The sequence below is a fragment of the Chlorocebus sabaeus genome, chromosome 20 (assembly GCF_047675955.1).
Source record: "Chlorocebus sabaeus isolate Y175 chromosome 20, mChlSab1.0.hap1, whole genome shotgun sequence".
NCBI classification, from domain to species: Eukaryota; Metazoa; Chordata; class Mammalia; order Primates; family Cercopithecidae; genus Chlorocebus; species Chlorocebus sabaeus.
This window is the reverse complement of record NC_132923.1, coordinates 49,629,225-49,647,015: the sequence shown is the minus strand read 5'-3', so window position 1 is coordinate 49,647,015 and position 17,791 is coordinate 49,629,225. Positions and strand designations below refer to the sequence as shown.

The window sequence follows — 17,791 nt, the reverse complement described above, 5'->3', positions numbered from 1 at the left end:
GTGTGACAAGCAAAAGTGTCTCCACACATTGTCAAATGTCCATTGGGGGGCAAAAACCATCCCCAGTTGAGAACCACAGATTTAGAAGCTAAAGTTGCACAGACTAATTTATTAGCATGTAGGAGTGGACTGTGGAAGGTTTCTTCAATCTATTAAGCTTTGCCAAATTCCAAGTTTTGCACCTCAGCTTTGACACTATTCTTGGACAATCCTTAACATTTATGATTTGAGTTTCCTCAGTGTTAAAATGGAGGCAATGGCAATGATGCCTATTGTATTAGGTAGTTATTGTGATTAAATGAATTGCTCTATGGAAAAAACCTAGCTTAGTGTCTGGTATTCCTTGGAAGGTTCAATATTTGTTATTTCTCCCTTCTGAGTTAAAATAGAAATATCTGAGTGGAAAACAATATTGTGGCTATTTCTGACATAAACTCAGAATGTGAGAAGAGGAATTCTGTGGGGTGAGAGATGGGGGGAGGTGCCTGCCCAGCTTCTCAGAAACAGAAGGGAAGGTATAGCTGCCATGAAACATGGACACACCAAAGATTATCAAAGGTGCATGAACCCAATTGTAAATTGTGAAATAGAAACCATGGTTCTATCTGCCCCAGATATTCAAAATATATCCAAAATCTGATCATTTCTTACTTTCCCTTCTGCTATCACTGTGGTTCCAGTCACCATCATCTCTTGCTCAATTTCTGCAAGAACCTCCTCATGGTGATCTTTCTGCTTCTTCCTGATTGCTTTGTTGTTTGTTCTCACCCAGCAGGCAGGATGAAGTGTAAATCAGATCGTATCTCTTTTCTGCTCAGAATCCTCCAATAACATCCAGGTAAAAGCCCAAGCCCCACATCTGTCCCAATCTAAACTCTGATCTAATCTACTACACCCTGGGCAATCTGGTCTCCTACCCGCTTCTAAAACATACCAAACACATCTTCCTTAGGGCATTTGCAATGTTGGTGCTTCTATATGGAATTCTCTTTCCCTTAGGAGCATGGCTCCTTTACTTCCTTATGTCTCTGGGCAAATATTGTCTTGTCATTGAAGCCTCTCCTGACTCACCTACACAAAATTGTGCTCCACCATCAAGAGCCTTTCCACTTGGCCCCACCAATCCCTATCATTCTTACCCCGCTTCCTTTTCTTCCTAGCATGTTCCACCTTCTGACATACAATAATTTATAAATGCCGTAAGGGAAGGGGCTTTGTTTTCTTTGCTGCTGTATCTCTACCACCTTGAACATTGGTTGGCACATAGTGGGTGCTCAATAAATGTTTTTTGAATGTATGAATGAACTGAGGATAGCACAATTTTAATTGAGGTAAAAGTAGCAAAGAAAACCAGGAGTCCCTTTGTGCATGTCAACTGACACAAATCCTACAATACCCTGAACCTGCCAGACTGGTTTTCCCACGGCCCTCCTGAACATGTGTATAATATCAACTCTGAAATGTGTAACATATTCCCCCACCTCCTTTGCCCCTGCAAATAGTCATGGACACTTATAATCCTAAGAGATAGGAAATATGGTGCTTATGATAAGGTGACAAGTAAGAAATTAATGAGTCTTATTCTGGCTGGTCTATATAGGTCTAAACTACCCAAGTATGGGGCGTGTAGGGAGCCAGTTGGATTTTTGGGTCTAGAATTTGCTCAGATGGCCCCATGTGCTGCAGATATCTGTTTCTCATACTTATTATGGAGTCTCATGTGGCCTAAAACTCCTATTTTTTTGATGACCTGCTTTGGATGTGATTGTCTGATGGGCTCTCTGCTCCTCCTCATACCTGATTCTAGCATTCACCCTCTGACCACATACAATTTGGCGGACATTCATCACTTTAAAAAACAAGTCCACTATCTATTTTCCTGTACAGAATGACCTCTTTCACTCTATAGATTCTGGGAGGGAGGAGACTTCCAGGGTTTGTTTCAACTGTAGATGCCCTAAGAGGGTTGCTCTTCTTCTTAAGGGTCAGGTACATGACAGAGTGCCCAGTGGGAGGCTCTTTTTAGGGATTCTGCAACTTGACTAGGTGTCCCAGGGAAGAACAGTAACAGTTGAAGGTCATTTGTCTAGGCAACACCATACTAACCACCCCATTTCTGCTAGGAGACCACTGTTGAAATTCCTACTTCATAACTTTTTATTGCACCTCTGGTTCTTGCTTTTTCTCAGACTGGTCCTCAGGCCTCGTGTTAATTCTAAGAACCCCTCATGTATGAGTTAGTTATTGGTATTTCTTGCTTATAACCCAGATCCTAACTGGTACACACCCTGATGATAGTGAGGACACTCCAGCTTTTTGTCCTAGGCTCTGCTAGAGAGGGAGATTGGACAAAAGTGAGCAAATGGAAGAATTCATAGTAGAGAGAAATAGATGGCAACAAAATATCTCATTTGGCTTTTTCTCACAGCATTTCTTAGCTTTCTACTGCTGCATGACAAATGATCATAAATGCAGTGGTTTAAAACAACACCCATTTGTTATCTCAGAGCCTCTGTAGGCTGGCGTTCATGTATGGTGCAGATGGGTTCTCTGTTCAGGGTCTCACCAGGCTGAAATCCAGGTGTCAGCTTGGATTGCCATCTCATCTGAGGCTTATGTTCTCATTCCAAGATCACTGGTTGTTGGCAGGATGCATGTCCTTACGGCAGTAGGACTGAGGTCTCCAATTCCTTGCCAGCTTTTGACCAGGGACTGCTCTCAGTTCCTAGAGGCTGCATGCAGGTCCTTGCTTACTGTGTGGCCTCCCCATAGAGCCTCTCACATATGGCAGTCTGCCCCTTGCAGGACAACAGGAGAGCATCTTCTGCAGCTCTGAATCTCCTTCATGCCTTCTATTTCTAGACCCTCTCGCACAAGGGCTCACCTGATGAAGGCAGGCCCACCCACACTCAAGGAGAAGGTGTTATGAAGGGCACACACACCCGAGGAGGAGAATCTTGGGGGTATATCTTAGAATTTTGACTACTACAGCATTCCTGTGAGAATGCCATTTGGAGAAGTCTATTACTTAGCCCCAGATTATCATTATGTATTCAAAGAAAGTAAATCCAGGACAGTTGGCTACAGTGGCTAACATCCATGGACAGAGCTTTTGCCTATATGGCCATTCCTGGGACTTGCTGGAGAGCAATGTATTTGGGTGCCAGTGTGGGGGTTTATTAGTGTTTCTAGAACAAGTGATGACACTGTTAAGTAGACTCTTGCGTTTCGTTTGTTTGGTCAAGGACAAATTTATTTGTGTGTTTTTGGTATTTGTTTCTTTAAATTACACAGCCTTTAGAAGCTGTCTTCTGATTGGAAGAATCACACAACAGTCTCCTCTAGACACAAAGTATCGCTCTCCAGTAATGGGGATATAGCCAGGGTCACTGCCATCCCACACCCATCAGGGAAAGGGGCCATTCTCCATCAGCCATTTGGTAAAATTAAAACATAGTAATTATAACACAACAGTGTCATAGGATCCATGACACCTGCTTTAAAAATAAATCTCCTGGCTTTGTCTTTCCCTTTATGTTTCAATAAATGCTCCAGTATTATTGCCACTGCATTAATCTAGCAGCAGGAAACCATTATCCTATGACAACAATCTCTCCCATTAACATTATCTTTTAATTTTAAGATTGTTTAGATGACTGCTAGAAGCTACTAAATTAAGATAAAATGAAAAACGAATTATTTTCTTTAAGCCAAGTGTTCAGTCAAGTTACCCGCCTCCAATCTTGACTGCTCTGGCAAAAGAGACACCATTATTTTTGCATCAGATTACTAAATACTATTGGGTATAAGAAAACATTTCTAGAAATCTAGACATGTTTTAAATGTCATCTAGGAAATAACCATTACATTTTAAATTATTATTTATATTGCTTGCTATATTACATAGTATATATTAAGAGTTGAAAATACTGGTTGTTTTTCTAGAAAGCAATTGTTGTAGTAAATAAAACAATAATGAAATCACAATGATGAAAACTCAGTAAGGAAATAAAAGGAACATTTGTCTAGTAGAGTTTACCCTGAGAAATAATTGAATTTGGAGAAACCCAGCAAAAATGAGACAGGAGGAAAATAAACCTAAAACTAAAAGAGAGTTGTGATTGGTGGCGATTGTTATTTAACGTTCTGGCAAATGAACTTTAAAGTGACAGTTATATCACATTAAATGGTATCTGTACCTTTTATATCAAACATATTATAAACTTTTTCCCAAATAATAACGAACTTGCCTACTATCCATTAATTCAAAAAATTCTCTTTTATTCTATCAGCTGTATTACAACACTTGAAGAGACCTTTTAAAATCTTTCAGTATTTGTTCTGCTCCGCCTCCATCTGTTCCAATGATCTTAGGGCTTTCTTTCCAAAAGGCAGACGCTGGTATAACTACAAATGAAGACTATATCTAAATCATTATTAGAATAGTGACGTTATGCATTCAATAGTTGAGATCTGTGATTCCTCCCTCTCAGGAGTAAACCACACAGACGAAAATTAATAGAAACTGAGTGACTGTCTTAATAGAAATCATACTAGAAAAAAGAGAAATGCTTAAATTGTGAATTCCCCCATATTGTTAATGGAGTTCAAGTAGGCCATCAATATATGTCCTATTTACTGATAGGTGCAAAATAGGTGGTGGGAGATCAATCAAAACCCCCTTCCATAAATTACCATGACTTCTAGAAATTATCAAAACTTCACTGGAGTGTCATGCGTAGTCTTCCCAGCAATGAGTTATAGTCAATAATTCATTCCCTGACTGAGCTGATAACAGGCAGATATTCTAATAATGTGCTAGGATTTACTACTGGACACAAGCAGTAAGTAGGAATTTCAATGAAATGTTAAATGTTATCTCAGTGGAGAAAAGCAATAAAAAGAGGACAGAGACAGGCATCTGGGGACAATGCTTGGGTGTTTTAATGCTGTAATTAGAACAAACATGTATGAAGGTAGTGTTGTTTAAGTTTTCATTCTTTTTTGAGGCAAATTGTTTCCAGAGTATTGTTCTGTAATGACTTCTCCTGGCCTTATTGTCAGAGAGTATAGCAGATGGCATTGAAAAAAAATGCTGAGAAGAAAGTCTATTTTATTCTTCAGTTATTTCTCCAAATTTGAAAATGGCTTCTCTTGAATGTTTTCCTTTTAAACGAAACTTCCGAAAAAAATTATTATCTTAGACTAAAGGTCTTGAATATATTTTCAGTGATTTCTTATCACAGAGAAATTGACAAATTTGCTTTCTCTGTCAGAATGTTTTGAAGCTAGAAAAGAAGTGGTGATTCATCAAAAACAATTTTATTATGAAATTTGATTTATGTTGAGAAATATAAATGATGACGTTATAATGTGTACCTCTGTGTGGAGGGAACACATTTTAGTCAATTGAGTTATTCAATTTTATTATTTAAAAAAATCCATATCTGGTTGTTCTTTTTATTCTAAAAAATTTATGGTGCTGTACAGAGTAGAAATGTGTGCTTTCCAAGTCCAAGGACAGCTATGGATTGTACTTCCCTAATTCCAACAGAGTCATTCATTACAGTTGGATGAATAAATATTTTCATATTTTCATCAACTTTTTTTTGGTGAACAAATAGAAACCAATGTTGTACTTTAAAATACATCTTCCTACAAATCCATACAGAGAAAAAGCTTAATTACATCAATACTAGAATTAGAACTGACACTAACAAAGGAAGTTATGGTTTCGGGCCCTTGAAATTTCTGAATTAGTAGCCTTTCTTTTACCTAAGAAGAGTTAGTGGGAACATAAGGGAGAATGAATTACATCTTAATGTCTTAGTTTCTCTATCACTAAGTGCTCATTTCCATCATCTTGGAGAGAAACAGTAATTAATTTTAAACAGAATTGCTGTTTTCCACTGGATTTATACTTTTAATATATATTCTTAGTAATAACCACCTCACATATATACAAGTGGCCCAGTCATCTATACACCCTCTTTTGTAACTATTACTAAATTAAATCTATCCATGCAAAGACTTAACTTGACTTTAATAAGCAGCGCCTATTGACCCACTAGACCGTTTAAAAGACCTTAATGAACATATAATACACTCACACATATAGTCTGATAACTTATTTGTAATGATAGATGCAGAATATCACTGTGCTTGAATATTGTTGACAGAATTCAGGCTTAGAAATAGGTAGTATGAGTAAGCCAAACAATTTTTTCTATGGTATAATTACCATGAAACAGATTCATATATCAAGATTTGCTGGGCTGAGCATGATGGCTCACACCTGTCATTCCAGCACTTTGAGAGGCTGAGGCAGGAGGATCCCTAGCAGCCAGGAGTTCAAGACTGGCCTGGGCAACCAGTGAGACGCCTATCTCTACAAAAAAAATTAGCTGGGCGTGGTGGTATGCACCTGTAGTTCCAGCTACTGGGGTAGGGGTGAGGGGGATGAGGAGGTAGGAGGATAGCTTGAGTTCAAAGTTTGAGGCTGCAGTGAGCCTTTAGCCTGGGTGACCCATCCAAGACCTTATCTCAAAAAAAAAAAAAAAAAAAAAAAAAAAATTGCTGATCGTTCTGAGGCAAATTGGGGGACTTGTAATATTCTGCTGCTACGCTAATAAACTTTTATGAAGACAATGAGTAATTTCATGACATATTTTAAAGTAGCCTTGCTACATCAGGCAAAATGCTGGGTCACAGAGGTGTTTTCTTCTTTCCTATTATCGTTTTCACCTTTCCATCAACTCTAGGAGTTTCAAATACCTTAATCAAATAGAATAATTAAAATCAAAATATACATCTTAAATTATATTTCCAATCACAACATCAATGCTGCTTCCTTTTTCTCAGTGATCTGTTATTTTCTTGCCATAAAATCAGCTTCTTCACTATGCTTGTTTATTACCTTAAAAAGAGTAGTTAGGGTGAACTTCCTAAGTACTGATTAACATAATTTGGTGGGATACTTACCAAACGTAGTTATCTGGATTGCTTTAACAAAAAACAAACAACAGTATTCTAATAAGGCAACTATCGGAAACACTTATCACATGAAACATTTAGTGAGATATTTATAAATAATTTTGAGAAAGACGAAAAAGGCAGTCAGTAAATTCAAAGTACTATTAAATATTATCAATATTTTAAAGCCAAGATATGGCTCTGTGAAACATAGGCTTTTCGAAATGTTGAGTTCTACGTAAACTCTTCTTCTTATTATTATTATTTTGCAACAGAGCCTTACTCCCATTGCCCAGGTTAGGGTGCTGTGGCACAATCATGGCTCACTGCAGCCTCAACTTCCAGGGCTCAGGTGATCCTCCCACCTCAGCATCCCCAGCAGCTGGGACTACAGGTACCTGTCACCACACCCAGCTAAATTTTTGTATTTTTAGTAGAGGTGGAGTTTTGCCATGATGCCCAGGATGGTCTTGAACTCAAGGGATTCACCTGCCTCAGTCTCCAAAGTGCAGGGATTACAGGCATGGGCCACTGTGCCTGTAAACTCCTGTTCTTAAATGAAGCAGCAGGTCCCTGACTCTACTTACTGTACCATACACCCCACTGCTCAGCTGACAACGCCACCACAGAAAACTGGCCCAGGACCTAACCTGCTCTTCCTTGGGTTTTGTCTGTTGGTAACTACTGTTCCCTTTTCTCTCCACACCTTTTACACTCTGGAATTGTTGTCCTAGACTCAAGCTTTTTGTATTCACGTTGGAGGAAACTTTCAATATCAAGGGATCTCTGTGATGGCAGCAATAAAGTTGAGCAGATTTCTAAAAAATTTCCTTCCTAAAAAGACATTCTTCAAAAATGGTTTTGCAGAATGACTGATTTTAAAAGGACAGAATATTTTTTCCTGAGAAAGAGCTGGGACATGTTGTCTTGGAGGTCATATTAGCATCAAATAGTCTAGACCTTCTCCAGACATTAAAGGCTGCACAGGTCTGTGTAGAACCTCTGGCTGTCCATGGGAGATTCTTAGAGAACTGTCACTTGGAGAAAAGAATGATTATGATTGAAGGACATAAACGAGAAAGGAAGCTATGAACAAATAATCCTGGGGCAAGTGGAGAAAATGACGGCTTGATCTAGGAGCAGTATGGTTCCCACATTTAATTAGGATTCAAGAAAGAAACAATTTACGTTTATCTTTCTTTTCCAAAGCCCCCACTCTTATATCTCACTGCAGATGAGTAGGATGAATAATGAATGTGTGATATCAGCAGAGGTTTCTTCAACTGTGGGGCACAATATAACATTATTTTGAGTTAGGCAATTTTACTTTATACCAGGAATATTACTTTATGCACTGTTTTAAATATTTGTTTGAAGAATACTCGAATACAGAATTTCTTTACCCATAATGAATTTGTGTGTGTTTACACGGTTTTTGTGTTTCGCATCAGTGGAAATAAAAGATTGACATTGCTACCCACTCAACCAGGCACTTTCAGACCACAAATCAGGATGAGAAAGGACTGCTAAACGCAAAGAATGCAGAAATAAAGACTACCCATAGGTGGCGCTGTGGTTAAAGTACACCTGAATTTTGATTACAGCGACTGTATTTACTCCCTACCTCTCAGAAGAGAGACTGTTAGCCATTATCGCTTTTGTATTTCTATAAACACACATCAGCAAATAAAGCTCTCTGGTAATACACTCCCATCCACTCCAATCTACCAGGACATGTTTAAAGACCTCACTCCGCACAGAATTAGAGCTGAAGCACTAAAACCACCTTCTAAAATGTAGGCCTTGTAGCCTAGAGCTCTGTTATTCAAAGTTTTATCCATCTCACTCTCCTTCCTTCCACAAACACTACCAGGATCCTTTGGATAATCACTCAGTGATAGCTGAACATGTGTCTGGTTAAATTTCTAACATTCCCTTCAGGAATTAAGATTTCGTTTTAGTGCATATTCTTCAGGAAAAATACTGAAAAGTACCACAATTCATTATGCGTATGTGTCCTATCTAAGAAAATCACTTTAAAAAAGAAAAAATAAAGACCATTTGGCTTAATTCTCTCATTCGTGGATGGGAAAATTAAGGCCCAGAGAAGGAAATTTACTTGCACATGACAAATCATAACTTAATTGTAGTCCACTAAGATCTTGTGTCATCTTGCTTTATTATAAATTATTTAAAAAGTGAAAATGAACAAGGGGATTCAAATGTATTATTTGTTATGGGGTTCCTCTCCTCATCTGGTTTAATTGAGTTTTCTTGACCTTCAAGCAGCATTACATCTTTTCTAAGTTGGTCCTCTTTAATCATGCCCACCTGCAGCTGTTTTCTATGTAGGACATGTTAATTACTATTATAGTTTTAATGACTTTTTTTAAAAAAAGTTTTTTATATGTGCACAAGGTGAATTGATTGTAACAGTGCAATTTTAAATACAAATCAATAAAATTAATTCATTTAGTTTTAAGACGCTAGAATTAAAAAATGACTATTTGAATTGATATTTAAAATGCCCTCTACCTGATTGTATGAGCAATAATTATTCTTTCTTATGTAGCCTTATTAATTTTGATGGTTTGAAAGACAGCAATCCCCCAAATAGACACTATAGATGTTCAACATCTGCATTGTCTCGCCCGATTCTCCTTCAGGTTCCTTTCCTCAATCTAGCAGTAATATGAAAACTTGCCCCACAAGGCTGGTTTTACTTAATGATACTTAGCAGAAGGGCTTTGCACTTTCATGATAATTTCCACCACAAAAATCTCTCTGGAACTTACTAACAATAATCAGGCCTAATATTAGCCTCAGTTTGGAGATTTATTAAACTTATTTGGCAGAGTAGATTAAATCGAACGCCTAGGTATGCAAGCATCTAGGCTGTGCTTCGGCCTTGGAAAAACTCAGGCCAGCACCCTAAAAGCATTCCTCAAAACTTGATTTATACTAGAAGTGACATTTCATACTCTCTAGAGGCTGTGAGATTGCAAATCTCGCAATTACTTCCATTGCTTTTGGGGGCTGTGAGAATTTCCGCCTCTCATCCTCCACAGTGAGGAGGGCAGTCGGGCAAGGTTTTCTCCCTGAAGTTTTCGTCAACTTTGAAAATAAGGACTGTGCTCCCTACATCACCAGCAATTGACAAGGATCCAAGAAATGCCTGCTAGGCACTTTCACACTCGGGTAAATGGGGGATGAGGGAGGCTAAGTAGGCAGTATTTAGCTAGCAACTATTATTTCCTTTATGTTTCTACCTTGTTAACTAAGCTTCCACTACGGTTCATTAATCTCCAATATCGTGAATTAAAGAAACAACAACAAAAATCCTCTTCTGTGTGCGTATGCGTGAGGGGATAGAAGTTCACTGCCCTAAGATGCAGGACTTATCTTCCCAAACAGGAAGAGACCCATTTCTGAGAAAGATGGTAAGTTTCCTAAGGGTCTCCTCTCAGATCGAGGGGATGGCAGTCCCCGAGGAGCGAGCGGGCGCGGGTCCTCAGGGTCCCCGTGCGCAGAGAAGGCAGGTGAGGCCCCCCCGCCCCACCGGGTCTCGGCTCCGGATCGCGGGTCGCGAAGGTCAGCCCAAGCAGGTCACTTCTCCCCACCTGATTCGGGCCCTTCCCTTCTCCTCTGTCGGCCCGCTCCGCCGCTTCACTCTCTCCCCCGCCCCCCGAGTCTCGTTTCAGTCATCCCTTTGTCCTTCCCCGGATTGGCAGGTTTTATTATTCCGCCTGAACAATCCGGCCGCCCAGTGGCTGAGGGTCGCTGACGTCGGAGGCAGAGCCGGGGAGTAGTTGGGATTTTGCTCTGTCAGTAACACATGTGTAAGAGCCGCGGAGGGAGCGAGCGAGCCGGCTAGAGGCCAGCGCCACCGCCGCCGCCGCCGCCTCCGCCTCCGCCTCCGCGCCGGGCAGCAGCAGCCCCAGCAACAGCCCCGGCAGCGGCGTAGGCTCCAGCGCGCCGGGCCCGGCCGGCCGCAGCTCCCGACTCTTGGGCGCGCCTGCCTGCCGGCCTGCGCACCGTCCGCCGCCGCTCCCGGGGTTTCTGTGTCTGCGGCTGCTCCCGGGCGGAGGTGCAGGGAGCTCAGTCGAGCCGCCGCTGCCAGCCCGGAGCGAGCGAGCGAGCTAGCGAGCGCGCGGGAGGGAGGAAGGCGGCGGCGGAGGAGGAGGAGCGGGAGGAGCGCGAGGAGCGCGGGCGGGGGCGGGGGCCGCCGGGCGGGGGAATATACAAAGTGAAGCCACATTGCCAAACTTGCAGCAGCGATTGCAGCAGTTGCTGCCGCTGCACCGCGCCTGAAGCCGCGTCGCGCGGGCCGAGGGCTCCTGCAGCTGCTCGCTCGCAGCCGGAGGCGGAGGAGAAGGACGAAGACTGAGACTGACACTTCTGCTCCCGGCCGCCTGCCACTTACGCGGGGGCCCCCCAACCCGCCCCAGAGCAACGCGATTTAAAAAAAAAAAAGCCGCCCTTAGCCCCCTCCTCCCCTTTCCTGCTTCTGCGAGAACTCCCTCCCTCCCTCCAGCTCCGCCAGCCCAGGCGCCCCTTCCCTGGAAGCCGAGCGGCTTCGCTCGCATTTCACCGCCGCCGCCTCTTGCAATATTGCAATATAGGGGAAAAGCAGGTAAGGGGGCGGCTGGGGGAGCCGCGGGCCGGGAGGTGGTGGAGAGAGGGAGGGGGCCGATTCGGGCCAGGGCTGTTTTCTTTGGCTTCCTTCCCCTTACCGTCCCAAATTGCAAGTAAACAATACGTCGCCTTAGATAAAGCGCGAGTCTGAAACTACCGAGGCCGGCCTGCGAGCTAGCGCGGAGGGCAGCCCGGGCCGCCAGCTTTGTAGCGGTTCCTGCTTACAAAAGGGCTCTTCTTGGAAACGGGGCTGGTGGGGACCGTAGAGGGGGTGGGGATATTTCTAGTTCATGAGGGAAAGGGCAAGGGGTGCTTAGATGAGATTTTAAGTATGAGAAGTAGTGTGTTTGGGGGGGTGGGGGTGGGGATAGTCACGATACCCCCCCTTCTAGTAAACACTATTTTTGAAACAGTGGCAGGAAGGGTCTAAGTGAGCAGGATTCGGTATTGCTGGTTCTTTTAAAAACCTCTTGGTTTATAAGTCTTTTGTTACAATCCAGGAGAATTCGGTGAATCACCTAATTAAAATCAAGACATGAATTAAGCATCCATTTTTGTACTACAAATTGCCAGCGTTACGTTTGTCCCTCCCTTGGTCTCCATTAAAAAACACCAGAGACGTTGTTAAAGGGGGGCAGATTTTGCCTCTAGCTGCCAGTTCTGCTTTCTATTTCACTGACTATCCCAGGACCTAAATTGCTCGGCTATGTAATTACTAGAGTATAAGCCTATTTAACTTAAAAGCTTTCTTTTTTTTTTTTTTTCCAACTCTAAATGAAACTTGATGAGGGCCCGTCCTTAGTTATCAGGGGAGTCAGTTTCTGGTCAGTCCTCTTGATTCATCTCTTTTAGATTTAATCAGCATTAAGGTATTGCTTGTCCTTAAGAGCTTTAGCTAATGGGGTTACTGGATGCTTTTCTCAGTGTAATGTTTCCTTTTAAAAAAAAAAAAACATATATATTTACCTCTCACTAAAGATGGGGGCGGGGAAGAGCTTGGAATCTCCTCCCTCTCTCCTTTTAAAAAGGAATTCGGAGCGATTAAAACGTTGGGGGAAACAGTTTAAAGACCTAGGGCAGGAAATGCAGATTCATTTGGGTTAGGGCTGAAATTGTAACAAAAAGCAATTCCTCGAGTAAATGCATCAGATAAATCAATTTACATAAAGGTATGATGCATTCGGATAAATGCAATGCTAATGGGTTTTAGAGTGGTCCTGTTTCCAAAGTCTCAGGGTTTTGTTACAGCTTAATTGGTACAGTTCTTATTCTGGTTTATTGTGCGGTCACTGGACACACGTTCCGGGACTCTTTCGGAGGAAATGTGTTTAAAATCGGCCTATTTAAGGAACCCGAGTCCCTGTTTCGTTCGTTCCTTCCTCGTTTTTTTGTAGCAGCCAAGTTGGGCCGGGGACAGGCAAAGTTCGCCTTCTGAGGTATCAGCTGAATGTCTTGAGCAGATAGCTGGGAGCCTCAGGGGGAGCCCACACTCTCAGCTTACAGAGGACAAAGACAAAACAGGCTGCTTAATTGGCAGTAAATAACTTGATCTTTTTATAGAATAAGTGACTAGAGGAACACTAGGACTTTATTGGACTCGGAATTGAAGGCAACAAATTAATCGGTTTAGGCTAAGCTTTATAAATTGATTCCTATGTTATATCCCAGTTGCATCTCTTGTGGCATTCATTAGAGTGGGGAATTCTTTTTTAAAGCAGTTTTTGGTGACAGCAGAACGGGCTCGAATTTAACTTGTGCATCCCTTAATGCTGCCTTCTCGCACGTTATCTGTGACGCCGCCGCCCCCCCCCCCCCCCCTTTGGAGGAACAAAGCTTTAGCATTTAAATTGCTGATCAAGGGCAGATTAGTGAGACCAAAGTGGAGAGTGTTTGTATAGGAAGTTAACAGGCATCCTAAAGTTCAATGATCTATTATTCTTGCCTGTGTCCTGAAAACCCAGAGAAAACACTCATTGATCTTCAAAATGAAATGAGATTTGGAACAATAATGGGAGATGGCGGTCACCACAATGGCATGTGAAAGGTGCTGCTTAAAATACGAAAAACCAGTTTCGCAACTTTACACACTGCACCCCCCCTGCCGTCACCTTGCCTTCCCTCCCACCACCACGCTCTCCATCTTCCGTCTGCCGGTCCCTCCCTCCTTCCCTTTCGGAAAACCGAACTATTTCCAACTTGTGAACTCCTGCTGCACTTCCCAGGGCAGAGCCCGGGAGGGAACGAGGCTCCGGCGGGGCCGTCGCCTCCCCACTCCCCTCGACTCTGTCCCGGGGCCCGGCGGGGGCTGGGGAGGGGCCGGGCACGGCGGTGGGTGGGTTTGACCCTCATTTGCTGCAGGCGGGCGGCGGAGGAGGGGGGCAGTGGGCGGAGGCGGGGGCTGGGAGGAGGTGCCGCGAGGGGTGGAGCGCGCGGCGGAGCCTGCTCTCGGAGTTTTGACAGTACCGGAGCTGAAATTGTCAGCGGCGGCAAGCGCAGGAAAGTTGAGAGGAGCTCGTGGCCCCAGAACAAAGCTTGAGAAAAGTAAACAGGCGGCTGCTGCCGGCGAGCCTCCCTCCTTCCCTCTCCCCCTCAGCCTCCTTCCCGCCCTTGCCCTGCTGTTTCCTTCCAGCAGCTCCGGGGGGAGGAGGGGAATGGGCTTGCTCTCTCTCCGGCGATTACTAACTTTTGCATCGCCCCTGTTTTGTCTTTCTCTCCCTGTCCCCTTCCCGCCCTCTGCAGACCATGGTGAATCCGGGCAGCAGCTCGCAGCCGCCCCCGGTGACGGCCGGCTCCCTCTCCTGGAAGCGGTGCGCAGGCTGCGGGGGCAAGATTGCGGACCGCTTTCTGCTGTATGCCATGGACAGCTACTGGCACAGCCGGTGCCTCAAGTGTTCCTGCTGCCAGGCGCAGCTGGGCGACATCGGCACGTCCTGTTACACCAAAAGCGGCATGATCCTTTGCAGAAATGACTACATTAGGTAAGACTTTGCTGCCTTTCCTGGGGATGGGCGAGCAGAGCAATGGCAAGGCCAAAGGTTAACAGGGTTGTGAGGAAAGGAGCAGGCACCTATGGCAATACATTGCAGCCTTCACCTCAAAAATCTTTTAGTTGGCAGAATTTAAAGGGTTCAGGAAGCATGTTGTTAGTCTTCCAATATCTGATGGCAAATTAATGGCAAATGCCATACTAAGTAAAGACCATCTGGTGGGACTGGGTCATTAGATGCACAAAGGTTGAGCACCCTCTGGTCCCGAGTGGTCAGCCTCTACTGGACTACAGGCTAAAAGCAAACATCTCAAGTGGTAGTTAAGGTGCGTTCTTAAAACAAGGTGGGAACTCACAGAGGAACTCGCAGACAAAGGTTGACTTAAAAATACAAGTGTAGTTAGTGAGAAATGATTTGTCTGTAGTGATGGCTTATTACGATATTTACATGAGCATTTTTAAACTTTTTTGAGTGGAAAGCTGTGATTCATTCTTTGTGCCCCTTGAGAAAAATGCTAATTATCCATCAGTTTAAAGACTTGTAATTCTTCTTATAGAGAAAAAAAGCCCCAAGAAATAAAACCTAGTGATAATGTTTCTCTTCATACTGTTACTCGGAGGCTTGCAATAATTCAGTTAGTGTGTGGTTTGCGATGTAGAATTTGCAGTTTTTTTCAGTTGAAGTATGTTCAGGTTTTGGGTTTTTTGTTGTCGTTTGTATCACTGCCCTTGATCCCCAAAAGAGATTTAGAAAAAGAGGCTATAGAATTATACTAATCTTGCATTTTAAAGCAATGTATAGGAACATTCATATGTCCATGTAAGCAGTCTTTTCCAACAAGTTGCAGTGCAATTAATGGAAAGAATTCAGGAGGTCAGGTGCCTATAGGATCTTTTCAGGTGAACTCAAGCTACTTAAACTCATTAATTTGAAAGGAGGCATTTGAAGGATTACACATTTAATTTGAGTAAATGGTTTGATAGACTGATGCACATGAATGCTTCTAGGAGGTGTTCTGTTTCAACATCCAGTAATTAAAAAAAAAAAAAAAACCCACACGCACACAGTTGATACTAGAAAACCGCACACTTTTAAGAAGAATTTCATCCTTTGTAAATTTGTCCCAAACCTTTGTCTTTGAAGTGATGAGTAGAAAATTTTCTTTCTTCAGCGTGGGTAAATCAGTGGATGAGATATTTTGTTCAAAGTTTAGCTCCATTGTGATTCGCCTTATTCTGCGCCTAACATTGCAGAAGATGCCAGTGTAGTTCAGAGCTGAGTGTGGATACGTTTACCCCAGTGGTATCATTAGTTGTAAGATGATGGAGTAAAATGACATTTAGTTATTTTGATAATGCAACCTGTGTCCACTCTGCTGGCATCCTCAATCAGTCAAGTAAAAGAAATATAGGAAGGGAGAGGGCTTTTATTTTTAAATTAAGATGGCAACATTAATTTCACTAAGTGTTCTTTTAGAGGTAAATGTTGGAAAATCAGCGGGAACGTGGGTGTAATGTTTTCTGGTCCTCCTTCCAAGTAATGCCATGAGCTTTGACAGTATTGTAATTAAATAGAAAGCAAAACTGTGGTAAGAAAGGAGTGTGGCTTGAAGTGGAAAAATTGACAGTGCTGTTAAGATTCCGTGAATGGTACAGATTCATTTCTTCTCCAAGTGCCTTCAAAAAAAAAAAAAAAAAAAAAAAACAAAAACAAAACCCAAAAAACCCCTCGCTTCTGATTACAACTAATTAAAAAGAAGATGGGTCCACTTGTATTCCCCCAGTACAAGTTCAGGCAAGTGGCTTCCTGGGAATTGTGTCCATTCTTTTCTCTATTCTTGGGGCCAAATGTAAATGGCCTTTTGGTGTTTTCCTGTGCCCTAATGGAGCAATGGAGGATGTGTGCCCAGCCCTGAGCCTTAATTAATCGGATCTACGTTCTTTCTTTTTTCACCTCTGAATCTAGAAACTGGAGCCAGGCTCGCCCTTGAACTACATGCTACCCCGAGGACCTTACATCTTTCTAGGAGAGATGAGTTCTAGTTCAGTACCAAATTGATGGCCTCATAGTTTGCCCAGGGTTCACCAGCAGCTGTGAGCCCCCCTTCCCCTCCAATTTAAGAGATTACTGAAGTCTTCCTTCAGTGTTCCTCTCAGCCCATCAAGATGCCCAGAGGGTGGGAAGGTGGGAAGATGCAGACGTTCCTGTTCTTCTTAGCTACCCGCTCTCCAATGTCCCTCAAGTCCACTTGTTGGAGGAGCTTTCAATGCCGCAGGGATCGCTGCAGAAGAGTGGAGTAATCTGCTCGCCTGCCGCCAGGTGAAGGGGACCCCTTGGTTCGACTGAGACCACATAGCGATTTACTGAGGGGCTTTTAAACTGTCTTGACTTTGAGGTTGTGATTTTTTGAAAACAACCAAGGTCTTGCTGAAAAGCTGCGGGAGAGCTGGGAAAGGCCTGCGGGAAAGGCCGGCCTGAGCGCGGAGGAGGGGGCTGCAAGAGGAGGGGGCTCTTTCACCAGTCCCCTCCCCCTCCGCGGCCAAGTGTCGATGGGCAGAGCTGGGCTTCTGCCTCCTCGCCCTCCAAGATTTCAGATAAAGCGGCTGCCTTGCTGCAGCGAATCCGCACAATTAAAAGCTTTAATTAGTGGCTCCTCCATTTTCTTAGTTCTGATGGGCTTTATCTAATGAGATCTGGTCTCTGGCTTAGATCTGCTCCGAATGACGTGTCCGCAATGAATGAGAGCTGCGTCGCAAACAAAACATTTAATTAACAAAATTGGCCTCTAAGAGAGGGAGGGAAAGAATGAAGGGGGGGGTTGTAGAGCGGAGGGGGAGGGTGAATCTTAAAGGGACCAACGCCTGCCTGGCCCCCCATCTTACAAAAGTGGGGGAACCTTGGGACTGCCCCCTCCCCCATCCCCGGCTCCCGAGCCCTCAGCTCCACCCAAGCGCCCCAAGTAGCTTCGGAAACTCCGTTTCTCTTCCTCGAACCCTCTTTCCTCCACCCCCCCACCTCGGGCCCGAAGACTGGCGCGGAAAGTGCAGCGAGAGGAGGAAGTTCGGAGACCGACGGGTGGGGCTCCAGGTCCTGGGAGGGCGAGGAAACGCGCCGGAAGCCCGGGTGGCGGTCGTCGGCGGGCCTTTGCTCGCTCTGCGGCCCGCACCCGGGCCGGCGCCGCCCGAGGCCGCACCCAG

At 43.7% G+C, this 17,791-nt stretch overlaps 1 protein-coding gene across 2 annotated transcripts in view; it reads left to right on the top strand.

Moving 5' to 3' along the window:
* Positions 1 to 10,890: 10,890 nt before the first annotated feature.
* LMO4 (LIM domain only 4) overlaps positions 10,891 to 17,791 on the top strand; it is a 16,957-nt gene continuing 10,056 nt past the window's right edge. Inside the window, exons 1-2 of one of the 2 annotated variants that reach the window (XM_007978059.3) lie at positions 10,891 to 11,605; positions 14,347 to 14,585. In XM_007978059.3, the coding sequence (XP_007976250.1) occupies positions 14,350 to 14,585 (236 nt within the window). In that variant the 5' untranslated portion in view covers positions 10,891 to 11,605; positions 14,347 to 14,349. Of the gene's footprint in view, positions 11,606 to 14,041; positions 14,149 to 14,346; positions 14,586 to 17,791 lie in introns of those variants that run through there. The other variant, XM_007978060.3, reaches the window with a different exon arrangement.